Genomic DNA, 27,985 nt, shown 5'->3' with positions numbered 1-27,985 from the left:
GCTAACTGTTTTGGAGTCCAGTTTCTTTTCATGTGGCCTATATGGTCGTGCTTCAGCTGGGCATCCCCATATATGAAAATGCTTCAGACTTGCCAGTCCAAAGTTCATAAGGTGTTTTAGCAACTGCTTTAGTTGGAACTCGGTTAAGAATGTAAGCTGCAGTCTTTAGTGCCTCACCCCAGAGGGAATCTGGTAAGACTGAATGGCAAATCATGCTTCTTACCATGTCCTTAAGGGTTCTGTTTCGTCGTTCAGCCACTCCATTCATGCTGGGTGATCCCGGCATAGTGTACTGAGGCACAATCCCACATTCCTCTAGGTATCTTGCAAATGGTCCTGGACGTTGTTCACCTGTACCGTCATTCCTACCATAGTATTCTCCACCACGGTCGGATCTGATGTTCTTTATGCGTTTATTGAGTTGATTTTCAACTTCAGCTTTATACGCTTTGAACACATCCAAGACTTGAGATTTTTCATAAATAAGAAACAAGTATGCATATCTAGAGTAATCATCAATGAATGATACAAAATATTCTTGCCCATTCCAAGATGGAGTTGGAAAAGGCCCACATATATCTGTATGTACCAATTCTAATGCTTCTACAGCTCTGTATGCACCTGATTTCTTAGACTTGGTTTGTTTACCTTTAATGCACGCAACACAATTATCAATACTTGTGAAATCAATGGGGTTAAGGATCCCATCAGACACTAAACGCTTAACTCTATTTATAGAGATGTGACCTAGACGTTTGTGCCACAATTCACCTGATTGTGCATTATCAATTTTACGCTTAGTACCACGTGTTTCAACATTCAGGCTTTGATTATAAGAAACTACAGTATCAAGCATATATAGATTGTCATAAGTATTAAATGATCCAGTCCCAATTTCATTCGAATGAAAAGACAATGTAACTTTATAGTTTCCAAAAGAACAACAATATCCTGATTTGTCCAAATAAGAAACAGAAACCAAATTCCGCCTAAAAGACGGTACAATAAAAGTGTCTTTCAAATCCAAATAAAAACCAGAACTTAACAACAATCTAAAATGCCCTATAGCTTCCACCGCCACCGCTTTTCCATCACCCACGTAGATGTATCTTTCACCATCAGTTGGCTTGCGGTTGCTCAGACAGCCCTGCATAGAAACACTTATGTTAGATGTAGCACCGAAGTCTAACCACCAAGTGTTTCTTGGTACTGAAGCTAAATTGTTTTCAGAACAAACCAGAATAAAGGTTGTACCTTTCTTTGCCTTCCAGGCCTGGTATTTTGCACAATCTTTCTTTACGTGTCCAGATTTTTTACAGAAGAAACAATTAATTATATTTTCCTTAGGTTTCTTCTGCTCAGGACCTTTAGCAGCTTCATCCTTATAGGGAATTTTCTTTCTCTTTTTACCTTTATCTTTAGAGTTACTAGCCAGATGAGCACTCTCTGTCTTATTTCGTTTCAACCTCTCTTCCTCTTGCACACAGAATGAAATGAGCTCATTAAGAGACCATTTCTCCCTTTGACAGTTGTAACTGACCTTGAAGGGATCAAATGCATTTGGGAGAGAGTTCAAGATTATATGTACGAGGATATCTTCTGATATTTCGATCTTTAATGTCTTGAGTTTTGAAACAATATGAGACATTTCCATAATGTACTCCCTTATGTTTCCTTTTCCTGAATACCGTTTGGAAGTAAAACTGCTTAACAACAAGCTTATTTCCGCCTTATCGCTTTTAATAAAGCGTTTCTCAATTTCAGTAAGGAAATCCTTGGCATTTGTAACCTCATCGGACACAACGCCTCTAAAAGATTCTGGAATGCCGCGCTTTATGATCATTAGACTTAGGCGATTCGAGCGATCCCACTTCTCATAGTACCTTTTATCCTCAGAGGTACTATCATCTGTAAGAGAAGGGGGTTTTTCTACTCTAAATGCCAAGTCTAGATCCATGCAGCCTAGAGTGATTTGAACATTCTCCTTCCATTCCTTAAAATTAGTACCGGTTAGGACTGGAATAGAGTTCAAGTTGGCAGATATACTTGAAAAATTAACTGAAAAAGGAACAAAAACCAAACAATATAAATATTTGCTCACTTAGCACTTTATATAACAATTCAAATAATTGTCAAAAACCCATCACAACATATCAAACACATCATTAATACCAAGTCTTTGGACAGTAATATTAACTGCTAGCGATACTCTTGTTGCAACAATCAAACATTAATGATAATATATGTGCAAAAAATAAATCCTCCTTTGGGTTGATTCATGAACCACATATTTCACTTGATAATCATTACATGTTTATCGTCGTAAATGTACATATATCCGGCCAAATATTAACCTTCCTTTGGGCCGACTAATATTCGCACATAATTATACATACATGCATTCAATATTTCTCATAAGTTGTCTACATAACCGGGATCACTTTGGTGATATTTTATTTCAACAAGCTTAATCAAAATAGTGAACATTTATTATTTGTCAAACATACATTATTATCACCACATGTGTGTTTAAATTTTGGCCAAATAATAATCTTCCTTTGGGCCGACTATTACTTGCACGAAATTAAATACACACATCTCAATATTTTAAATCTACTAATCTATACAAAAGAGGTTACTCTGGTAATATATTATATAGATTAATTAGTCTAAAAATTGAGGCAAAATTTTATTTTATATTATATTTATTTATTTATTATTATTTTTTTTTGTCGAGTATAGAAAAAGACTGATTAAACCCTTAATATATATGCATATTAATCATGCTTTTATATATTATCCTTGTTTAATTTACGTTCAATGATCACATTGAAAAAATGCAGTATATATATTACTACAATATATATTCATGGAAGCATAAGCAAATGGGATAAAATAGCCGATTATCATGAAACTGTGCTCAAATAAAACAAAATTTGCCGAGTCGAAGTGTAATATGCAATCAACATAATACTTTGTTACAACAAATTATTTGAAACAAGGTAATTGAGACGCACATGAATGTAATTATAATTGATATAATTATCAAGATTTTAAAGATTATTGAATCTTTATTCCAATAAAACTCATACGATTGAATAATCGAACCATAAAGCCCTAAAATATTTAATGGATCTAAACATGTAGGCTCTGATACCAATTGTTAGATTTATGACTTTAATTCCCAAAATCACATGTAAATCCATAAAATAATTAAACCTCAGATCATAGAAACATACCTTGCAAATCCATAAGATTGTATGCGGAAGCCCTAATGGTATTACTTCTTTAGGGTTTGCTTGTTATAACTTCCACCACTATGTTTTTCCTTTTTTGTGAAAAATAAAATGATACTTTTCAATCACCCTTTTAACACTATAATGATGGGTATATATAGTATTAAGAGTTCTTTAAGTCTAATGGGCCACAATCCCATTATAACTTAATGAGTTATATTTATAAACACGTGGTGGGGCCATAACCGCTTATTGAATACTTTAGCATAATATCTCTAATTTGTCCCGTTCACCAAAAATAAAGATATTATTATGGTATCTACACAATATTATTTTCACGACATTATTGCCTTTAAGCCTATTTAATCTTCAATAAACCACTATATTATTGGCTATACTAATGACGATCAACACATTATTATTTAACATGTGTGATCCATATTACAAAGACCTTACATAATCATGTCATTTACACAAAATTAAGTTATGTAATTAAATCACGTCTCTCTTTTAAGGAGAGTTTATGGCGTGAGTTGTTTTATTTGTATCTAAATTTCTTCATAGCATAAGTTAACTTTTCAAACCAAGCTTTTGGTGATTGATTTAGTCCATATAAAGCTTTCTTTAATCTACACCCTACTCCATTAGAAAAATCTTGTGAAAAATCTGGAGGAGCACTATATAAACTTTTTCTTGGAGTTTTGTATGACGAAATGCAGTTTTAGCATCAATCTTTATTAAATGCTATTATAATAATACTTTGATTGTATTAATTTTTGCAATTAGAGAGAAAGTTTCTAAATAATCAATTGCGTATATTTGGGTATATCCTTTCGAAACTAGTCGAGCTTTATATCTTTCTATAGTACCATCAACTTTATATTTAATCGTGAAAACCCATTTAAATCCAAATATCTACTTTCCTAGTGGTAAGATATATTTGAACCAAGTTTTATTCTTTCAAAGAACATTGACTTCATCCTCCATTGCTTTTCTCCATTTTAAAGAGCTTCTTAAACATGTTTGGGAAATTTCTCTGAGAATAAAGCAACACTAAAGGCTAGAGCTCCTTGTGAGAGCCTATTTTCATTTGGTTTTTTTATTGGATATCTTTGGGAGTCAAACTCAGGATCATAACACTTTGGTGGAGTTCTCTTGTACTTTTGTGTGGTAATTAATAGTTAAAGTTCGTATTTTCTTCTATAACAAACGCCTAAGATATTTCTTCATTATCATTTTTCACTTTCCTGAAAATCATGGTTAGACTGCTCAATAATATTAATAGATGAACTTGTAGGTTCATAAGTTTGTATTACCTCAAGGGTATTAGTAATACCAGACATGAGTGAAAATGACTGAGTTAGGAATGGCTGACTCTCATACCCAAAGAACGTTTCGGTAAGATTGCCAACATGCTCTTTTGAGTCTTGGTCAAAGACTACTGGACAGACAAGGCATTTGAGACTATCACTATTGTTCTCCACCGATATCGAAGGTGGGAGTAGAAATTGGATGATTCATAAAAGTTATAGTAACAAATTGTAAATGAATGGTTTTTAATCGGATCAAGGCACCTATATCATTTTTGATTGACTCCATACCCAATAAAAACACACATAACTGTTCGAGGTTCAAATTTATATCGATGAATTTTTGGAACATATATGCTCATAAAGTAATTACATCATTGAATCAAAGATCATAACGTGCAAAAATTTCAAAGGAAGGTCGCACCTCGCGACCTCGGTTATGGCCAATGCTAGAGCAAAGTCCAAGGCCGGTTCTAAGGCCATTTGAGGTAGCCTACCGCCTAGCCACCCCCTCCCTCCACCCACACACAGAAGAAATAAGGGGCCTCTACTATGTAATAGCAAGTCAAGAAGTTCGAAACCAGTAGCGCTCATTTTTGCTTAATTAATGCAAGTATTTGTTTTCTCTCTCGCCCCCCAAGTATTCGATTCTCATGCATGTCTTTTGGCCTCCTATTTTACCTTACTCCCAATACCTTGAATACTCAATCTCTTTAATTTCTTCACAAATTTCTATTGTTAATACAACTTGAATTCTTTGTTAATGCATTAAATTTAATAGTAGAATATTCTTTCAACGTTCAATGAAAGAAATACGGATATGCTAATTATTTTTACTTAATTAATTGAAATATGTGTATTGTGTACATTGATATGAAAGTATTTGATTATGTTAGTTATTGATTTTGTTTATTGTGAAAATTGATCGTGTACAAAAAATTATGTTTGGTTAATTTGAAGGGTTGGAAATGATAAATTATCACTCTTTTCAAATATAGGCCCTAATTTTAGATAAAATATAAAAAATAAATAGGCTCTGATATTCTTAGCTCTGCCTCTAGAGCGAACAACAAAATTATCGCACCACGTGAGGGAGACCAAACCTCGCAACCTTCTCTTTGTCTTTAATTTTTGGTCAAGTTTTAAATTCAGAGTTAGACCACACAAAAGTGAAAAAGAAAACGAAAGTTTGTCTCATGGCTAACCCACTATTATCATATTTATTGAAATGAGAGTTAGATTAGAGTCTAAAAATAATTCGCAAACTCTAATATCATTAAGATCGAAGGTATGAAGTACTTTGATGAACTAATGACAACTTTAATGAGAAAGACAATGTATGTATTAAGAAATAAACAATGCAAATAGTTGACACAAGTATTTAGGAGGTTTACCCAATGTAGGATACGTCTTTCGAGGTGTATAGTATCTTTGTTTACTCTATGACAATGGAGTTTCAACAACTCTTACAATGAAGGATTACAATTTAGATTAAGAGAGACTAAAGCTATGTGTTTAGACAAAAGAGTTTGTGTTTAATGTGTTTGGTGATCACAAATGAGCATATGAACAGCATTTTATAGGGGATTATCATTAATGTTAGGTTAATTTGAAGGGTTGGAAATAAACTATATTTAACAGCTTCAAGAATGCCAATAGACAAAAACAGAATTCAAAGTTCAGCACAGACCAAGTTGCTTATTCGAGCCGTCATAGTTCACGTTTGACTAGTTCTTTTTTCAAACTTCTGGATTGTTGCAGGCTTAGTGCTCGTTCAAGCAGTATTGAGTATAGTGCAGTTTCAGCTTCTAGAGTATTCTGATCTCTGTGCTCGTTCAAGTTAAGGCTTGTTCTTTAATTGTCTTGTTCAAGGCACCTCGTACATGAATCTGATTTTTGCCTCCTAAATCCTCATTAAGTGCATTCATCAAAAACTTGTTTAAGGTTCATCAACAAAATCGTAACTTTAAGCATTGATCCATATTCTTAAACACCACATTAAATCACAAACTTAACTCACTTATTAACCCATCCAAAAAATTTTCATCATCTCTATACACACGCACTAATGCATATATAGACTTAATTAAGCACTCAATTTATTCAATTTATTCAAGACCAAGTTGCGTTTCATTTCTCATATCAATTCAGATCTCCTATATTTCCATAAATATAATAAAAGACATTTTGCTCATAAAATAGTTTCTTAAGACAATGGCAACAAATTCTGGTTGCAAAATTTTACTAGTGTTGATATTTTTATTTTCTAGGATACGTTGGAGAAAATGTCATGGCTCAAACAAGTGCAAGACATTTGCTTCAGTCATTAGTGTGCGAAGATTATGACGAACGACCGCGAAACATCCGATATCGATATCGATATCCATATGCGCCTCGACGTCGGTGTTATAACCTAGCAGCACCAACGCACAACACGAATCCTATCGTTATTGGGACTCCTCAGGGGCCTGGGGTGCTCCCTGGCCCTGGAGGAATAGGACGCCGCCTCTAGAGTGCAATTTGTTCTAAATCTTTAAGCTATCGGTCTACACAAAACCTCTTAATTAAGAGCTTTATAAAATATTAATTTACATTATTTATGGCTTGTTTTTGATCTTTTAAGTTTTCGTAAAATGTCAAATAAAAATCTTGAAAATGATTATGTATTTTTTTCTACATTGCATGTTGAGTCTTGGGATCTTTTGTAGATGTAAGTTGAACTTAATTTAATTAGGTCGTTCATGCTGTAACATTGTTTTGACTTGTACACTAGGGAGAATCAATTAGTGTACGTTGATGCATTGTTACTTGTGTACTTTATTTCTTTTTCATTAACTTAAGCAGGGACTATAAAACTAAAATTTTCAAACAATTAATTTAACTTAATTTCATTTCTTTTCTTCTTTAATAATCAATTAGGTTTATAATACTTATAAGCGTCATTTAACCTTTATTTCTTCTCATTAATTAATTAATTGGGTTCAAGATATGTAATGTTCATCAATTTTAATCTTTTTAGATTAATTTCTTTATGAGATTTTTAATAATAAATATTATTATTAAGTGTTAAAAAGTTAGGAACCATATATACTCTGAGAGGGATAAGAGTTGCACCCATTTGTATAAAGATGTCCAGAACTATACTACAAAAAATATAACAGACAACCTAGCAATGAAGCTAGTGTTACGCAACTTTTTTTTAAAACAAAAAAAAATAGTTATGGATCGGACTAGCCACATAATTTGGTATGTCATTAAATTAGCTACGGACTAGCGACAAAATTAGTTCCTAGGTAAATTAGCAACGGACGAAACCCCGTCACTAGTTTAATAGTATCCGTCGTAAGGTCGTCGCCTGACATTTTATGAATATAAAAAAGATGACTTATTATATATCAAATCTGATTTTCGAAACGCAAAAACCTCCTCACTTCACTTCATCTTATTCCCCAACAACTTTTTTAGATTTGAGATAAATGATTATTTTTTTTCATTGTTTTGGAAATCTAAAACGATATTTTTATGTGTTGTACTAAAAGTGATAAATGAAGAAATTAACAAATTTTGCTTAGAAGTTGTATTAATGTATAAATTTATACATTAATGGAGTTTGAATGTATAAATTTGAAAATTAATGGACAACAATTGGAACAAATTGTTTTAATGGTGGTGATTGAATAAATTTGGACATTCATGGACAAAATTGGGTAATAATGAATACATGAAAAAAAAAAAAAGATTTTGATTGTGACGGTAAAGAGGTGGTGATTTTGAAAAGTAATGGACGTGTAGTGGTGGTGATAGTTTAGAAAAGTGGGAATTTTTCTTGGGGCAAAGAATGTTGGGGTGGGAAAGAAACGACGAGTATTCTTTTTATTTGTTTATTTATTTGTTCCAAGCACTAGCAATGAAATATCATTTCCTATTTCAAATTAGTTGTAACATTAGAAAAATTACTCTATTTAATTATTACTCTTAATTTGTAATTAGTTTTTAATGTATAAATTAAAACATAGTCAAGTGAAATTTTGGTTGATTCGTCTCATTGCAAAGATTATTAATATTAAATTTTTATAATTTTTATTATACATAATTAGATATATTAAGGATTGGTTACTCTAATAGCTAAATTATTTTGAATTATTGGTTACTCTAATTGCTAAATTATTTTGAATTAACTCATACTAGAGATTATTTTAAGCCAATAAGTTTAATAAATTTTTCTAAAAGTAAGAATTGTGTACTATGGGCCTGTTTGGTAAGGCATAATTAATACTTCCTCCGCTCCATAATACTTACTACTAAGTGTGATATGTTATGTGGGAAAATGTCACTATCAATAGCAAGTATTATGAAACGGAGGAAGTATCAACTAAGGGAAACAAATACCGTTAGCCCAATTTTTTAGTTTGGTATGAGATCAGATAAATGCAATCTCTTACTCTAGGATATTTGTTTTCTTTATTTTGTTACCTCTCATCTACCAGGAGTAACAAATATCCTTAATCAGTTTTTTCTCCACCCATCTCCCCACTCTCTCTTCTCTCCTGATTTCTCCTCTACATTCGACTCTAGCTATCTTCTATTAGCATAGGCAAGCTTCAATGGTGGAACTTTGAGGCCTAATCGTCATTACCTCCATCGTCATTCAACACAAACGCCATTAGGTAATTTCAATCGTATTTTTCTTTGTATTGTGCAAAGTAATTTTTCAAAAGTCTTCTTTAATTTTTCAGTTTTCGGAAGTCATCTATATCATCCCTAATTGACAAAAACTTGAAATTCTATTAGTTGACGAAAATATGTTAGAATTGTTTTAGAAAGTCTTCACTTTTTAGGAAGTCTTCTGTATTATTTTAGAAAGTCTTTATCATTGTATTAAAGTAATTGATGTTAAAGTAATTACTCTAATTGATATTGTCCTTTTCAATATTTTGGAAAAATTACTCTGTGTTAGGTTTAGTGCATTGACAAACTTCTTTAATTTTTTGACTTCACCATAATTATTTTTCAATTTTTAGGTTTAGCTAGTTTCCTTTCAATTTCAGTTATTAAATCAAAAGAATGATGAAGTTCAATACCAGATTTCGACCATAACAAAGTAGATGCACTTTGTCTGAAACTTGGTGATCTTTCTTCAACTTGTTAATTGTCCCCTCTTCTAATCTTGTTACGATACCAATTTGATTTTGATTTTTTGTATAATTTTTTGTCAGCTTCTTATTAATGTTGTAAATGGATCACATTATGCAATCAGTACGGAGAAAAAGTCTAAAACAGCTTCAATTGGTTGTAATAAATGTCATTATAGTTCTTATAATGAATTGGGTTTGGTATATGATGAGCGTTAATACAATTAGGGGTGCTCAATTGATCAAAAATAAAAGGAACAGAAAAAAATTACGGTTAAAAGTCATGTATCGCTTAATACAAGAAAGTAATGTACATTGCAAAAGTGAACTCCGTGTTAATAGAAAAATCTTTGGTATTATTTGTGAGATACTTAAGGAAATTGGAGGTCTAAGTCGTACAAAAAATATGTCTCTTGAAGAAATAGTTGCTATGTTTATGTACACATTAGCACATCATAAGAAAAATAGATCAATTGCTTACTATTTTATAAGAAGTAGAGAAACTGATTCGTCAATTCAACTTATGTTTGAAGGCTGTACTCAAGCCTCATGATTATTTGCTTTACAAGCCCACACCAATATCGGCAGATGGCGACGATGAAAGGTGGAAACCTTTCAAGGTATTAGTGGCCTTTTCATTTAACTACTAGATTCAAAATATTTATGTGTGGCTAAATGAATGATGTGTTTTTTTGAATTTATAGAATTGCTTGGGAGCTTTAAATGGCACCTATACTAATTTAAGTGTGAATGCCTAAGAACGTTGGAAATATCAGACAAGAAAAAGTACAATTGCTATGAACGTTTTGGGTGTTTGTGCACCCAATATGCAATTTATCCATGTTCTTGCGGGTTGAAAAGGCACTGCACATGATGTCCGTGTTCTTCGTAATGCACTTTCTAGGCCAAATGGCTTTAGGGTACCTAGAGGTATATACAACGTACTAAGCTAAAAGAAAATTTAAAAAAAGTTTAATAAAATTATATTAATCTTCTTATTTAATAACTTTGAAGGTAACTATTATTTGGTTGATGGGGGTATACAAATTGTGAGGGATTTCTTGCTAGCAAGAAATATAATCGAGAGGTGTTTTGGGCTACTTAAAGGAAGATGGAGTATACTTAGAAGCCCTTCATTTGTTGCCATTCAAACTCAAGGTCGCATCGTAATGGCTTGTTATTTGCTCCACAATTTACTTAGAAAAGTGATGCCCACAGATGATATAGAGGAAGAGGAGATGAGTGATAACGATTTAGATGATGATTTCGATGATGAAGTTGATTACATCACTACAATTGCAACTTCTGATCAATGAACTAATTATAGAAATACGCAAGCTCAAGATATGTTTAATAGTTGAAGGGCAAGATTTAGACAAAGTTTGTACCATGTATAATATTTTTCTTTATTGAATGTACCTAAATTATAACTATCTTAATATGAGACCTTTTTGTTATTGAGGTGTGACTAATCTTCCATAACTCGTTTTTATATGTCTCTTGGCTTTGCCTTTTTTTAAAAGTATGTATGTACGTAGTTCAAGTTTTTGCCCGATTTACTAAGGACTATTTTGGTTGCTTTTGGCGGATTGCTTACTACTAGGTTGGATCGGATGTCAACCTGTGGAAGATGAGACCTATTTGTGTCCAATGGGGGAATCTCTATGAATACAAAGAGCATATATTACACCCTATGTAACTCTAAGATTGCACTATTTGACTTAAATATATAAGAATTTTTGAAGTCAAATGGTGTTATTTTAGTGGAACAAAGGGAGTACTATGTTTCTTAGTTTCAAGTAGTCGTCACAAATCAACCAACAATATTTTTAGACGAAAAATCGTAGCATGTCAGTGTTACATGCATCTTAGTTCCATCAACTGTTTAGGTACACACAACACAATCACAATTATAACTTATAAGTCCTTTCAACATAATACACACATCTTCACCAGAAAAGTATCCAATTTTGCTTCTGCGGAAAGACCACGATAAATCCATAGATATAAAACGATTGAATATGGTTGAAGAAACCCCAAAGCTCCAAACTTGTCCACATACAATCGGGTGTATATTTTCACTAAATCATACAGGTGAAACGCGTGAAAATCATATCCAACTATCGAAATGTTAACCACTTGGATCGAAATAGACAATATAGAGGATTTTATTCAAGGTTAAAATAGGGTAAATAACGGTAAATGCTTACCTTAGTCTATTTACATTTCCTGCTCAATAAGGTAATCACCAATCCTTTCTACAAGCATATTGCACTGACCAGGAGCCATGGGCTCATCATAGATTCCTATTATCAAAGCTTGTTTGGTCTTCTTGATGGTAACACCTCCAGGGCCCTGTTATGAAATCAAAATATCATCTATCTCACGATTCAAAAGTCAACAGCATTGATTTGATGCTCCAGTTGTAACCATAGAATTGATTGAAATACAACAACCATGTATTTGGAATAACACTCTGGCAACTCCTCCCCACAAATTATGACGGGCGACAGTACACCCAAAAAAGAACTTGTTTGATTTTCTTTAATCTTTTTGAGTTGATCAAAATTGATTCTGGGATAGCAACATTTTATTACCCCCAATGTATTAGATGCCTCCCACCTAAGCAGGACTTAGGAACGTCAGAGACTCATATGTGTGAAACATTACCCTTGTAATAACAAAAAGATTGTTTCTGGTTAACACTTGATAGCATTCACCATCAGCAACTTTACGTAATAAGAAGTGCACATGTCTAAACTATCAATTAAACTATATTAGATAGCTATCCGAAGCTAAAGAAATACTATTAATCTTTGTAGGGAATCTAGGCTCATACTGTCCTAGGTCATAGCCTGAGTCACTTGATTAAAAACCTACTGATATTCAATTTGCAACATATAACACGGAAGAATCGCAACCCATCGCGTTTGCTCAGCACACATACGGATATGAAAGTTCGGCTCATCCTATAATAGTAGCTTGGATTCTCCACTGAATCTTTGGCTACAGCAATAATGAAGTTGCAGTTGAGTATAGGATACTAAGTAAACTGCCTTAAGGTTTCAATCCAAATCTGGAAAGATTACAAGAAGTGAACGGCAAACAGACCTTCTTTCCTCTGATCACAGCTCCAGGTTCGCCTTGGATCACCATATATTTTGTGCCGCCAAGGTGTAAGCCAGTAGGAGCAAGTGTTCCAGGCTCCTCAAAGTCCTTGATGATGCCTTCAACCTCTTCAGGCTTGAGCTACAACAACATTGATAAAGGAGAACAATATGTGAAGCTCACCATAGGAGACGAATTATTTACCTTTTTTGATTTTGTTGATTTTATTATTATTATTTTTGTCTTTTTGTGGTGATTTACAAATCACGGTTATTGATTAGGAATTATTGGGTCAAATAGGGCCACATATGAAAAAGAAAAGAGTGTAGTGTTTTGAAATTTTGATAAGGAAAAAATGGGGTTAGTAAGCGTAAAGGTCTGAAAAGGTTAAGTTTAGTAAGATTAAATTTATAACCAGTGATAGAAATGAGACATTTAAGTTGAGTTGACCCAATAAGGAAATGAGACATTTATAAATAGACACTTATATTCAATTCAGATTGTGTCTATATGTTCAACTTGACATGAGTACTTCAGAGTTAAATGAAGAATCTGTATAACAAAGCTATAAACATTCGTTCTCAACACCTTACATTTCATTTTAGACCCAAAAATACAGCATAAGTCGGAAAATTTCCGAGTTCAACACTTAACAATACAATATCTAACACGACTACACAATTTGAATAATCTTAACATAAAGTGTTTAGTTTAGCCGTTTTGTATATCAAAGTAACATAGCTAACTTACAGTAGCAGGATTGAGAAACCAATCTAGTATATTAACATCGTCCCCAAAAGAAGCATCAGGAAGTACAAGATTTGATAACTCTTAACATAAAGTGTTTAGTTTATCCATTTTGTTTATCCAAGTAAACTCAATGTCAGCATAAACCTTTAAAATAAAGCATCAACACCTACTTCTTCTAAAGTTATGAACTATTAAAGTTTCACTAGCATCACCACCTACGTCTTTGAAAGTTGTAAAATATTCACTTATGACAGCATCAGCACCAAAGGGAAAATCCTAGTAGAATCAGCAATAGCATAACTCTTATCTACCACTAAAACAAACCTAACTACTACGAAACAAAGGTAAAATGCTTATGCTTTCAAGTAATTGCTATTTTCATGATCGCAAAAAATGAAAATTTTGCCTACTTGTATCGACTTAAATAAAAAGTAATACAGACTACACCATTAAAACTCAGAGGCTTAAATTTGTAGAGCACATATTTGAGGGTTTTTAAGGCAGCACGCATTCCTCTCAGTCCTCTCTTTGGAAGGGATACAGTATGGTCTATCAGCTATAGTTTATACTGGGTGGATGATAATGACTATGTCTAATATTAGAATGGGAAATAAATAAATCCGGATCATCTTTGAAAGGCATAATATTAAGAATATTCCATTATGTGCACCATTTTATCAAAAGTTTTATTGCAGAGCTTCCAGAAATTCCTCAAACATGTATTTTTCTTTGTACTTAACTAGTATTATCAACGGACTTAGCTAGCTAAAAGCCTAAAACATTTAAATTTCCATAACAATTCTTATCAAACAAATCAGGCAGTAGAGTTAATCAGTCAATACAATTTAACGCATAAAATCAGTGAAAAAGAGGTCAAATTAGAAGTAAAACGGAATGACCAACTCTGCGACTGATTAGCTAAACTGAAGAACTTTAGAAACTACAAAAAAATTGAGCAAAACAACCAAAAAATAATCAATCCGAAAATGAATAATATCAATGAAACGGCATAAAATTCAATCGAAATATAAGAGTAAAAGAACAAAAAAAAAAAAGAGAGAGAGAGAACCTGAGGAAAATCAGGGCTCTGAGCCCAAACGGTGCCGTCGAGGCCAGTAATAGCGGCGGAGGTAAGATGGTTGCCGTCAATTTCACACATCAAATGATCATCAACATAAGCTTGCCACGACATGATTGTTGATTGTGATGATTTTGATTAAATTAAAGATTTTTGAAGTTTTCTTACTTGTTTCTACAAGTTTCTGGGTTTTTCAATTCTCTTGTGCAACTTATATAGGGAAGTAAATGAGCATATCATAGCGTTGAGAATTTTCCTTCTTTAAAAAAGGCTAGGTGGTTTAAAAATGGAATAAAGGAGTATATTTTTTGGTCAAGTTGAACTTTCAAATCAAATATTGTGTGTTATATCATTGTCTTAAAAAATATTTTTTTTGTGTTATGAGTAGATCAATTTCCTTAAAGTTAGATTGTATGGAATGACATAGTAAGCTTTTTATCTTCACCTCTATGGTAGCGTAAAAAAATATCTTTAGGTTTCTCTGATTTTCATTGGAAAACTGAATCATTATAATCCAACAAATTGGGTTGTTTGTATAAGAAAACCTAAACATTATATTTGATGGCTATACAAATAAGCAAATCAATTTGGCAGCTTTTTCGATTGTCCAACAAATCTCCAACTATCTTAAGCCCTTGTTGGTGTCGGAAGTTAATCCATTAGGGCTATGACAAGAATTTACACACTCTCACTATAAAGAAGAGTCGAAATGCAGTAAAAATGCTTCACATTTAATATCCTACAAGCCATTATGAAACCAATAATGCATCCTCATGCATTAGGGTATAATTTGACCACCATCACGTTTAGAAAAGTCAAAACCTCCACCGTAATAGTAAAGGGAAAACCTAACAGTTGTGAAAAGTTGTCTTGTAGACTACTACACAACCCCTTCGGAGGAAATTAAACGCTATCACTAGAGTATGAGTATATGATGTCGTAGCTGTCTATCAAACCCGATTATCTCCTCTATTCGGTGTGTACATCGTCGATCATACAAGTTATTACATTATCCAAAATTAATTCAAAAGTCCGATGTCCATGATAAAAGATGAATTCTTGTAGTCCTTATTATATGTAATCTTCTTCCTTTTCTTGTCAACCCCTTCTAACATACTAGCATCCTCGTCTATGTCACATTTTTACATAAAGTATTCCCATGAACCTAAGGTTAATATGCAGATATCCGAGAAGAAACGCTACGGCAGGCTTCCAAGGAAAAAGGTGATGTCTTTCAAGGAATATATGAAAGAAGTTGATGAGTAGTCTCTCGAAGGTATATCCTCGATTATGCAGTCGACTCGATAGTATAGAGTATAGACTACTATCACCATACAACCCAGTTTTTAAAATGATCATCTTATCACCCTTAGTGGATTCTACCAATGAAATGTTGTTAATCTAATCCGAAATATGTAGAAAGCTTTCAATTGTGTCACTTTGTATTATATCAATAGAAATTTTTTCAAAGTGAGCAAATGAAGAAATACTTGTATTTGAAAGAGACACATCTGACAATTCAACCATCACAATCATCTCAAGATGACTAATCAACATTTTGAATTTTTAAATAAAAATGATTTGGCGCCTCCTTTATCATAATGCAACAATTTTTTACATGAATAGTGTTATTCGATAGACTAGCTAACTGTCAACTATCTATCTACCTTATCTAGAAAGATGTTCGCAAACTAGAATTCAACATTTCACCAAGATTGAGTGTTAGACTCTTATGTGCACCTAAATTAAAATTTTGGGGCAAATATACTAAAGTCTATAATAATATCAGACTAGTTGACAATCAGTCCTTTATTAGTCCCCAAATCCAAGATTTGAGTTTAAACTCTTCTAGGTGTTTAATAACTCCCAAGGCAGTGGAATTTCGACTCAAATCACCTCCCAAATTGAGAATATGGAGCTAAATTTTTTCAAGAGTTCAAATCTAAATTAGCTTCCAAAATGAGAATTGGGGTTAAAAGTTTCTAATTGTTCATCAACGTCCAAGGAAATGAAAGTTGAATCCATATTAACCCCTAAATTGATATTTTAGGGCTAAATTATTTTGAGTGGCCGAGGGATCTGAAGTCGCATCCAAAACTGGAATTTCGACACTAAAATCATTTTACATCCCCAACATCATTGTCCCGACTCCATTGGGCTTGCACCTAGTATGCATCCACCAGAGTATTTTGTCCAACGCCTTCACAATACTCAGTTGATTTTCGAAGGATAACTCCGATCTACACTCTAAGAAAACTCGCTTACTGTTAAACCATGTATTTCAGTCGGTTACTTGTATGCGTATGGCAGTTTAGGAGTATAGCAGTTAGTGGAACAATGTGGCTGTTAATGAGGAGTAGTTTAGGAGCAGTTTTTTACAGTTACTTTAGAAACTCATGTATATATGTTGTGGCCATTACACATGAACATTTTACACAGAAATAATATACAAAAAACACACCAAAACTTGGTGATAAACCAAAAATCATGGTATCAGAGCGGCAACGATTCTAAATCGTTTTTGCAGCTTCATCATTTACCATTAACATACCTTAAACCCAAAAAATGGCAGACAAATCAAGAACTGTCATAGCACCAGATCAACCGGTCACAATAGGGCAATTGTTGCAACTGTTCAAACAGTTAAACTCCAATCAACCGCCCACTGAAACCGTGACCAACACCCATACCCTCTCCATCTCAGAGAAATTAGCAAATCAAAATTACACAAAATGGTCCAGGCTGATGCACTTAGCCATCAGTGGACGAGATCGTCTCAATCACATCATAGACGATCTTCTTTCCACAAATGACCCAGCGTACAGCCAGTGGATCAAACGTGACTCGATTGTTATAGATTCTGATTTAGTGAATCAGTATCTTGATTTCCCAACAGCCAAAGCTTTGTGGCAAGGGATTGAAACTCTCTACAATAGTGGGAGAGACGGCTTGCAAATATTCAACCTGACAGTCAAAGCCAACAAAATGCAACAGGGAACCGACACAATTGAAACATATTATAGCAAGCTAATCATGTTGTGGAAAGAAATCGACAGAAGGCAACCAAATCCAATGAAAGATCCAAACGACATCATTGTTTACAGTCAATTAATCCAAAAAAATCGATTATACCAATTCTTAGCAGGAATCCATCAGACATTCGACAAGGATAGACGTGACATCTTACTTTTAGATCCACTTCCTACAGTGGAGGAGGCCTATGCAAGTATAAGAAGAGAAATATTGAGGCGTGGAATCATGAAAACAGAGCCCTCATCAAATATGGAATCATCGGGCTCCGGTGGAGTTTTCTCGGCAAAAGGAAGGAATTACCGACGTGAGGATGACAAAACATACCTCAAATGCACCCACTGTGGAGGCACAAGACATACAAAGAACGAGTGTTTCAAACTTGTAGGCTACCCGGAATGGTGGCCAGATGTAAAAAAGAGGGGGGAAAGAAAACTAGTATGTTTTCCGAAGCAAAATCGGACCGGACAGGTGGCCATGGGGTGGAGAACTGAGGGACATGCATCCATAGATGAAGTTGAAAGGGAAAGGCAAGAACGTAACAGAGAAGCCGTGAAGGAACCAGATGAAGAAGGTACCAGAAAAAGTAAAGAGAGAGTTTCTCCAGATGAAGAAGGTACCAGAAGAAGCAAAGAGAGAGTTTCTCTCTCCTTTAGAAACGACGTAGCTTTAGGGTTAGAAGGGGAGAATGAGGAGGAGTGGCTTCCCCAACAGCCTTTAAATAGGGGAGCAATAGGGGTGTTTAAAGGAGGAAGGGGGTCACGTGTACCCGTACTCCCAACTCAAAACTTTTCATCCTCTTTTAATGTTTCATCTTATTTTAAGGGGGGTTGGATCTTCGATTGTGGTGCTACCGATACAATGTCATTTGACCCGATTGATTTTTTGACTCATGACATACCTAGGAAAGACATCATTAAAACCGCGAATGGGGAAGGGATTAAAGTGAGAGGAGCCGGAACTATTTCTTTTACAAAAAACCTCACTTTAAAAAATTTTTTATTTGTACCTGACCTGTCACATAAATTATTGTCTGTAAGTCAACTTACGAGAGATCTTGACTGTACGGTTCTCATGAAACCTGGGTGTTGTATTGTGCAGGATGTTCAGACAGGAAACATCATTAAGCGTGGTGTTGAGAGAGATGGACTGTATTACTTGGAAGAGGAAACTCAAAAAGGCAAAGCGGCACTTGTTCGCGGACTAGAGGAAAGACAACTATGGCATCGACGACTAGGACATCCTTCTGTAGGGTATTTAGAAAAACTTTTTCCTAATTTTGTAGGGTTAAAACCTGCGTTTAAGTGTGAAACCTGCATTCTTGCAAAGAGTCACAAACATTCGTATTCTAATAGCTTGAATAAAGTTGATGTGCCCTTTATGCTTGTTCATTCTGATGTGTGGGGCCCTGCTCCAGTTGTAGGGCTACATGGTTTTTCGTACTTTGTTACATTTATTGATGATTGTACTCGCATGAGTTGGATTTATTTTCTTAGACAAAAATCTGAAGTTTTTCATGTGTTCGTTGAGTTCTATAATATGATCTGTACCCAATTTCAAACCCAACCTCGCATGCTCCGAACTGACAATGGTAGAGAATATATCAATTCTAACATGGACCTTTTCTTTAAGCAAAAAGGCCTCATACATCAAACATCTTGTCCTGACACACCCCAGCAAAATGGCGTGGCGGAACGAAAAAACCGTACACTTCTTGAGATGACCCGTGCTATTATGCTTGACTCTCGTATTCCCACTTATCTTTGGCCAGAAGCCATCGCTACCACCAATTACCTTACCAATAGACTTCCCACTAAGAGTCTCCAATACCACACACCCCTTGCCACCCTCCAAACCCATTTCCCTATACCCTCTACGCATATTCTACCTCCTCGTATATTTGGGTGCACCGTATTCGTTCATTGTCCAGCAAGGGTACGAAATAAATTTGAACCTAGAGCGTTGAAATGTGTTCTTATTGGATATGGTCGCAATCAAAAGGGTTATCGGTGCTATGATCCCTCGACTAGAAGAGTCTATACCACCATGGATTGTGAGTTCATTGAGCACGAGTACTACTATCACCATCTTCGCCGTCAGGGGGAGAAGTATCATGACGACGATGGTCTCAGTTGGCTAGTTAGTACGTGTTTGCCCAACCTTGATCCAAAAGAACAAGTTGACAATGCTACAGAGTCACCTCACCAAGATATTCTGTCCACTCCTCCACCACTACTAATCCTGTCTGACCATCAGGTAAGTCATACAGCTCTTGATAACGTTATTTCAACGAGCACTAACAGTGATAATGTGATAGTTGATACATTGACTGAGGAAATTGACACAGACATAGTTGAGACAAGTGAGGAAATTGCCACAGACACAGTTGAAGCAAGGGGTCATGATACATCATATATGTTACCTCCTCGCTCCACTCGAGGGGTCCCTCCAAGAAGATATGATCCTGAGTATGAAGCACAACGTTCGAGATATCCTATTGAGAAGTTGTCCGAATCAGGAAATTTGTCACAGAGTGCCTTAGCATTCAAGGTAACTTTAGATACAACCAAGAGCCCAACCACAGTCGAAGAAGCCCTAATGTCTGCACATTGGAGAAAGGCGATGGAGGAAGAGATTAACGCTCTTAATAAGAATGGCACATGGGAAAAATGCATCTTACCAAATAAAAAGAAAGTCGTCGGATGTAGATGGGTATTCACGATCAAATACAAGTCAGATGGCACGATTGAAAGGTACAAAGCTCGATTGGTGGCTAAAGGATACACTCAGAACGTATGGGGTTGATTACTCAGAAACCTTCTCTCCAGTTGCTAAGCTTGATACAATTCGAGTTCTGTTCAACATTGCAGCAAACTTAGACTGGCCCCTTCATCAATTTGATGTGAAAAATGAATTTTTACATGGAGAGCTGCAAGAGGAAGTGTACATGGAAGCCCCACCAGGGTTTACATCAAGATTCTCAGAGAATGAGGGGTGCAGATTGAGGAACGCATTGTATGGGTTAAAACAATCCCCTAGAGCATGGTTTGGAAGATTTGCCTCTGCAATGAAGAAATTTGGCTACAGGCAAAGCAATTCAGACCACACCTTGTTCCTTAAACGAAGAGGAGGCAGAACAACATGCCTGACATGATCATTACCGGGGATGATAGAGACGAAATTGCAATTCTGAAAGGGAAACTATTTCAAGAATTTGAGATGAAAGACCTAGGTAGGCTGAAGTACTTTCTAGGGATTGAAGTTCTTAGATCGAACACAGAAATTTTCATATCCCAAAAGAAGTATGTTTTAGACCTGTTAACTGAAACAGGGATGCTGGACTGCAAGCCTATCGAGACACCAATGATGCTGAACCATGGACTACAGATGATTGAAGGAGGAAAGTTAGCTGATCGCATGCAGTATCAACGCATGGTAGGGAAGTTAATCTACTTAGCTCACACAAGGCCAGATATCGCATATGCAGTAGGAGTAGTCAGCCAATTCATGCACAAGCCTCAGGTTCAGCATATGGATGCAGTTTATAGGATTCTCAGATACCTCAAAGGGTGCCCTGGTAAGGGAGTACTTTATCAGAAAAATGGTCACCTTGATCTTGTGGCATATACAGATGCAGATTGGGCAGGAGATAGAGATGATAGGAAGTCAACATCAGGCTACTTCACTTTAGTGGGAGAAAATCTAGTCATGTGGAGGAGTAAGAAGCAAAAGGTAGTTGCCATGTCTAGTGCAGAAGCTGAATTCAGAGGTGTGGCAAAGGGAATCACCGAAGTCCTGTGGCTGAGAAAGTTATTAACCGAACTGGGATTCACCCCTACACAGAGTTGTGAGTTATACTGCGATAATCAAGCGGCTATCAACATCTCAGAAAATCCAGTTCAGCATGATCGCACGAAACATGTAGAAGTGGACAGACATTTCATAAAGGAGAAATTAGAAGCCCAAATAATCAAGCTTCCACATGTAAAATCAAAAGATCAGCTAGCACATTCTTACAAAAGCAGTTGGAACTCAGTTCTTTGAAGAAGTCTTACGCAATTTGGGTGTTGGTGACCCTACTACCCAACTTGAGGGGGAGTGTTAAACCATGTATTTCAGTCGGTTACTTGTATGCGTATGGCAGTTTAGGAGTATGGCAGTTAGTGGAACAATGTGGCTGTTAATGAGGAGTCGTTTAGGAGCAGTTTTTTACAGTTACTTTAGAAACTCATGTGTATATGTTGTGGCCATTACACATGAACATTTTACACAGAAATAATATACAAAAAACACACCAAAACTTGGTGATAAACCAGAAATCACTTACAATTCGACACCTAGTAGACAAATCAATGAATTGGCATATTTTTTCTATAACCCAAGATTGAGCTCTCTTCAACAAATCAAGTTTTACAATAAATTTATAAATACAATCTCAAACTCTCATATAAAAACACACGAAAATCCAACAAATGGATAAAAATAACCTAATAAATAGCTATAATAACTCTCAAATGCAGATACAAAACTCTATTTGACCCAAACTAAAACACTTGATCCGAACACAATCCAATAGCCGCTAGTTATTTGTGTGTTCAATGGATTTTCAACTTAATACTTCCTTTATCTTCTAATTACATAATTTCTTACAAAAACTAGCAGTATTCAAAATAGATACTAAACCGATTCAGATCCAAAAATCCGGATATTCGATTTTTCGAATATAACAATCATGATTTTGGTTCCGATCCGAATATCCAATTTACCCTAGATTAAATATCAGATAGTCGAGTTTTCAAAAAACATTCCCTTTATTATTTTGCGCTTTTGTACACAATCATTTAACCCCACTTCTCTTTCTTTCTTTAATCCAAAATTAGTTTTCGTGGTTAAAAATAAATTACTCATTTTGGTATTATGATTGGATGTACAAAACTCAAAGCCTTAATAAATCAACAATTACTTAGTTATGCAACATACTATTGTTGAGAATTTATAAATATTAACATGTTCAAAAGTCTAAATAGACGTTTTTTATTTTAAAAATCAAACTTAGGTATCTGATTTAATAAAAACTCAATCAAAATCCTAATCACACCTCTAAACAAAACTATTGCACTTTTGTAATGATGGGCACCCTTTTAATGTACGGTCCAACTTGAAAAGCCTATATTCACAAGCATGGCCATATATTTCTCAAATTGGCCTGTTATTGTCAATCTATAGTCTCATCCAGACCTGAAGCATTGGGCCAATTGGACGGTAACCGACAATACGCGGCAAAAAATTTTCCCTCCACCACCCTTGCAATAAGATTGTCTTCAAGTAGGCTCAAAATTGAATTCAAGTCACTTCCTTCTATTAAGAGTAAATAATTATGATTGAAAATAAAATTGAAACGAAAAAAATAAGATTATTAGCTTATAAAAATAAGAGAATATTATTGTTGAGTTGTAAGTGTAAAAAATAGTTGTAAAGTGAGGATAAAAAAAAAGAAAAATTGGTCACCACATTTTAGAGTAAATATTTACTATGTTCAGGAATAAAAGGGAAATGTTTTCTTCTTCTTCTCCAAAATAAATTAAATATTTACCATTTTTTTCCGTAAAATAAGATTGATAACTTTTGTTTTTCTTCATCTTTCTCGTACTACTATGGAATATTTTTTATCATTCATCTCTCATTTCAAATTTACATTATCTATTTATATTCATTTGTATAGCTTAATTTTTATTTTTATATAAAATATCTATGCTAAATATAAACATATAGTTATAAAAAATCCATTATGTATTCAAACACCTCTTATACTCGACCAAAAAAAACTTGTAAAATAAAAAAAGTAACGAAATGGAACTTATTCATACTTCATAATCTTCCTTCCGAGTTCCTACCGAAAACTTGTATAAGAGTAAGTATTGATAATCTTCCTAGACATTTCCTGAATCAATGACAATTCATTAAGAGTTGTGAAGCCTTTTGCATGTGGCTTATAAAGTAAGTTGTCTCCTCCATTCATCACCTTTTTTCCTCAAAAGGCATGCTTCATTTCTCAATCTTTGAGCACTATCAATTATTCATTGCCGTCCTTCTCTTTTCTTCTCTTTCTCATATCACCAAATCAACTCCCTTTAATTTATTAGATTTATATTTCTTTAGTCTTACACCAACCCCAATTATTTATGCATTTTATTAAATAAATTCTCCTAATAACATTCCAAAGGACACAATTCCATTGTCTTGTTAACTTCACCTTCTTTTTTCTTCTTTTTTAAAAGCCTTTAATTTTGGTATAATTCCATTCTAAAGAGTCATAACCATGAAATAGATTCCATTTCCATCAACTCCAAACCCCACTAGAATTATTTCCCTTTGAACTTTTTTTCCAAAATCTTCTCATTTCAATCTAAAATCATCAAAAAAGTTTAAACTTTTCTCTGTTTAGCATCTGGGTTTGTGATTCCTACATCTTAATTTTTCTGGGTATCATTTAAAATCTTTTTTTTTCAACCCAAAAGAAAAAGATGCCCCCTTCCAATTTTCCTCTAAGATGGGAAAGTACAGGTGATAAATGGTGGTATGCTTCTCCTATAGATTTTGCTGCTGCAAATGGTCACTATGACTTAGTAAGAGAACTTCTGAAACTTGATGGTAATCATCTCATTAACTTAACATCTCTCCGCCGTATTCGCCGCCTTGAAGCAGTATGGGATGATGAAGAACTGTTTGATGATGTTGCAACATGCAGATGTGAAGTTGCCCAGAAATTATTCAATGAATGTCAAACTGAAAAGGATGGTAAAAATAAGAATTCTTTGATTGTTTCTGGCTATGGTGGATGGCTTTTATACACTGCTGCATCAGCTGGGAATCTGGGTTTTGTGCAAGAACTTGTAAAAGACGACCCTTTACTTGTATTTGGTGAAGGTGAATATGGGTTGACTGATATATTATATGCTGCAGCAAAGAGTAAGAATGTTGAGGTTTTTAAGGTTGTTTATGACTATGCTGTTTCTCCAAGGTTTATGGGTAGTGGAGGGGAGATGGAGGAGAAGATTGAGGAGGATGTTCCTTTGAGTTTTAAGATGGATGTGAAGAATAGAGCTGTTCATGCTGCTGCTAGAGGTGGGAATTTGGTAGTTTTGAAGGAACTTCTTGGGGATTCTACTAATGTTTTGGAGTTTAGAGATGCTAATTCTTCTACTATTTTGCATTCTGCTGCTGGAAAAGGCCAAGATGAGGTGAGGTTCTTTGCTTTTTATTATTTTTTTTTTGTACCTATTTAGCAACCCTTTGTTTTTATTTTTGTGTATTACATGTTTTGCTTTTAATTAATCATAGATATTAAGGTCAAATGAGAATCTATGCTTGGGCTGTGTAACATGTTACATATAACACACAAGTTTGTTTATACATACTCAGAGGTTGGGCTCACCCTATTCTATTATCCTGGATTACGATTGAGATTGCATACATCTTACCCCAAACACCGCCCATTAAGCCACTTAATGGTATTATGGCTGTGGAAAGAAGGAAACTATGAAAATACTATTTTAGTTTTGTTTGAATAAACTCCTCAATCTATAGGGGACAAAAATTTCAGTTTGTTTTTATTGTTTGTGTCCTAGTTCATACTGCACAAGATTTTAAGATTTCTATTGGGGTTGAAATGTTTTTGTCTTGGGTTTTTGTACATGATAGCTTGGGGTTGAAATGTTGACATATGTCTATCACAAATTCTTGTGAGGGAGAGTCTATTTGAGAGATCATCTCTAATTTAATTGGACTGCCTCTAATTGTAATTGTAAGTTTTTCGGCATTAAGAATATTGTAAGGAGAATATTATAAGGAGGTATTTAGAATATTGTAAGTACTTTAGGACTTACTCGGTGGACATTAAGTATATTGAAAGTATGCATAAAAGATACTGTAAGCAGACATTAAGGATATGGTAAGTAGGCTAGTAGGCTAAGTTTTCTCGGTAGACATTAAGAATATTGTAAGTAAGCATTTTAAGCACTTTTTCGGTGGGCATTAAGTATATTGTAAGCAGGCATTAAGGATAATGTAAATAAGCATTAAAGACACAGTAAGCGGATATTAAGGTTTAATGGGCTGGGCCTGAGAGACGTCTCTCAGAGAGATGATCTCCTGAGAGACCGGCTGTTTGTCTATTTTATCTTCTTGTTGGTTGCATGAGTTAGATATTCTTTTGAAAAACAATCGATTTTCTCGTAATTGCACTGTGCATAAATTATCTATGTATTGTCTGTGATTCATGTATTAAGCAATGTTGGGTGCATAGTGAAAGGTATTGAGAGACTTTGGTAGAGTGAGAATTACTTAATTGCACTGTTACATACTAGGATAAGATTGCCTTGGATCCAACTCATAGTAGGGACATTGAAAAATGGTGATATGAAACAAGTGATAATGGATGCTCCTTGATTTGACAAGGTAATTAAGTTAATTGATTTGTATTGTTTCAGCCCTTTTGAGTTTGCTACAATACATAGATGTTGCTTCACAATTTATTGTCCTAGAAGACATATAAACAAGTGGATGTAGCTAAAAATAGAAATATAGCAAAATCAAATACGCGACCCTGAATGAATAGTTTATTAAAATCAATGGGGCAAAGGGAGCAGCGTGTTCAGCTAGTGAGTTGAACTATTGTTATTGGAGTGGTTATGAAACATTTACTACAACTAGTGTAGTAATTGTTATGTAGCAAAGAAAACCAAGCATTGAAACTTTGGAAGTAGTAACAGTCAAGTAAGATGGATGTAATAAGTTTTGAAGTTGGGGACAGCTGATTAATAATGAAAGAACCACGGGGAATCGTGCTCATGAAGTACCATTGTTATGAACTTCTTGGATGGTTAGCACCTGCCATTGTTATCTCAAAGTACCATCCATGTAGAAAATCACCTTCACAGCAAACTAGTACTCAAAGCTGACATTAGTATGGTGCATGACTATACATGGAGCCTTAGGAGGTAGAAAAAGTAGTGAAAAAAGTGATGGGTCCAAACATTAAAGGAAAGCTGTAAGAAAAATCTCACTAAAAGTAAAGTGGAAACATTGAGTCAGGACAACCTTTATGATATATGAACATTTAGTAGTAGCTGGGACCGAGTGCAATAGCGTAATAGTTTAGCATTATGCTATCTTGATATTGGGAGACTATGTCTTTAAATGATAGTAATTAATCATTATGTCCTCTTGGGGTTCAAACCTTTAATGTTCAACTCACGGAAAAATGAAAAAGAAAAGAAAAACCGACTTTACTTTAGGCTGCATACTATAATACACATACTTTGTGTAGCATGTCGTGTTTTGCATTTGGTTAATCATTGACGTGTGCCATTCTGTTGTTGTAGGTGGTTAAGCACTTAATAACATCGTATGACATGATCTATTCCATTGACAATAAAGGCAACACACCGTTGCATGTCGCAGCTTATAGAGGCCAGCTCTCGGTTCTTGAAGCACTGATTCAAGCTTTGCCTTCATCTGCCTCCGTAGTTAACAATGATGGAGATACGTTCCTCCATGTGGCTGTTGCCGGTTTCCAGACCCCTAGTTTTCGTAGATTGGATCAACAGATTGAGCTAATGAAACAGCTAGTAAGTAGCAAAAGTTTCATCATAGAAGACATAATCAATTCTAAGAACAATGAAGGGAGAACCGCTCTTCATTTGGCCATCATCGGGAATATTCACTCTGATCTAGTGCAGCTGTTAATGAAAGCGCGCTTCATCAATGTGAACATCCGTGATGATCATGGAATGACACCGCTTGATTATCTCAAGCGACAACCGAAATCTGCATCATCGGAAATCTTAATCAGGCAGTTGATATCTGCGGGTGGTATCTCCAGCTGCAAAGATTATGCGGTGAGAAAAGCATTTGCTTCACATTTGAAGATGCAAGGCATCTGCAATAGCCCGGGAACCTCTTTTAGAGTGTCTGACAATGAAATATTCTTAGGAATGGGCATTGATCATTTGGTGCATTCTCGTTTAGGCCAGTCAAGCGGAGAACATATTCATTTTCAGTACTCAACTGAGGCTAGCCATTGTAACTCACCTACCGAGGACGATAGAACTGCTGATGTCAAGAAATCGGGCCAATTATACAATGCAGCGAAACGTCTTAAACTTATGTTCCATTGGCCATTAATGAAAAGGAAAGAAAACGAGAGATCTAAGACAACAAGGGAGAAGGACGAGAGTTTTGCCAACAAAAGATGGAGCACTTCAGAGGAAACTCTGATCCCATTACGAGAGAGATATTCTAATGCTTCTTCTCTTTCTAGTAATAAGAGAACACTTGCTG

At 34.8% G+C, this 27,985-nt stretch overlaps 3 protein-coding genes across 3 annotated transcripts in view; 2 read left to right on the top strand and 1 right to left on the bottom strand.

Moving 5' to 3' along the window:
- Window positions 1-8,873: 8,873 nt before the first annotated feature.
- On the top strand, window positions 8,874-10,994 carry LOC130815637 (uncharacterized). The gene is made up of 6 exons (XM_057682127.1): window positions 8,874-8,936; window positions 9,763-9,879; window positions 10,212-10,298; window positions 10,383-10,422; window positions 10,540-10,608; window positions 10,693-10,994. The coding sequence occupies exons 1-6, from the start codon at window positions 8,874-8,876 to the stop codon at window positions 10,992-10,994; spliced, it is 678 nt and encodes a 225-aa protein (XP_057538110.1).
- Window positions 10,995-11,491: 497 nt separating this feature from the next.
- Window positions 11,492-14,932, bottom strand: LOC130815833 (profilin). Its single transcript, XM_057682334.1, has 4 exons — window positions 14,606-14,932; window positions 12,790-12,927; window positions 11,889-12,033; window positions 11,492-11,759 (listed from the first exon to the last, which is right to left on the bottom strand). Exons 1-3 carry the CDS (start codon window positions 14,726-14,728, stop codon window positions 11,899-11,901), a joined length of 396 nt encoding a protein of 131 aa, XP_057538317.1. The 5' UTR covers window positions 14,729-14,932; the 3' UTR covers window positions 11,492-11,759; window positions 11,889-11,898.
- Window positions 14,933-23,451: 8,519 nt separating this feature from the next.
- The window catches only part of LOC130815832 (uncharacterized), a 5,336-nt gene continuing 802 nt past the window's right edge, over window positions 23,452-27,985 (top strand). The window contains exons 1-2 of the mRNA XM_057682333.1: window positions 23,452-24,885; window positions 27,028-27,985. The exon at window positions 27,028-27,985 is cut by the window's right edge and continues 802 nt beyond it. Coding sequence (XP_057538316.1) covers window positions 24,169-24,885; window positions 27,028-27,985 — 1,675 coding nt within the window. The 5' untranslated portion in view covers window positions 23,452-24,168. The remainder of the gene's footprint in view (window positions 24,886-27,027) is intronic.

This window comes from Amaranthus tricolor, chromosome 6 (assembly GCF_026212465.1).
Source record: "Amaranthus tricolor cultivar Red isolate AtriRed21 chromosome 6, ASM2621246v1, whole genome shotgun sequence".
Classification (NCBI taxonomy): Eukaryota; Viridiplantae; Streptophyta; class Magnoliopsida; order Caryophyllales; family Amaranthaceae; genus Amaranthus; species Amaranthus tricolor.
This window is presented reverse-complemented; position numbering and strand designations above follow the sequence as displayed.

Bases quoted from the DNA above. Each gene is read 5' to 3' on its own strand.
- LOC130815637 (XM_057682127.1), top strand. From the start codon at position 8,874: ATGTCACTATCAATAGCAAGTATTATGAAACGGAGGAAGTATCAACTA. The intron at 8,937-9,762 runs GTTAGCCCAATT...ATTTTTTGTCAG, and splicing joins AACTAAGGGAAACAAATACC to CTTCTTATTAATGTTGTAAA. The intron at 10,299-10,382 runs GTATTAGTGGCC...TTGAATTTATAG, and splicing joins AAAGGTGGAAACCTTTCAAG to AATTGCTTGGGAGCTTTAAA.
- LOC130815833 (XM_057682334.1), bottom strand. From the start codon at position 14,728: ATGTCGTGGCAAGCTTATGTTGATGATCATTTGATGTGTGAAATTGAC. The intron at 12,928-14,605 runs GTTCTCTCTCTC...ATGTTGTTGTAG, and splicing joins AGAGCCCTGATTTTCCTCAG to CTCAAGCCTGAAGAGGTTGA. The intron at 12,034-12,789 runs GTCTGTTTGCCG...ATTTCATAACAG, and splicing joins CTGTGATCAGAGGAAAGAAG to GGCCCTGGAGGTGTTACCAT.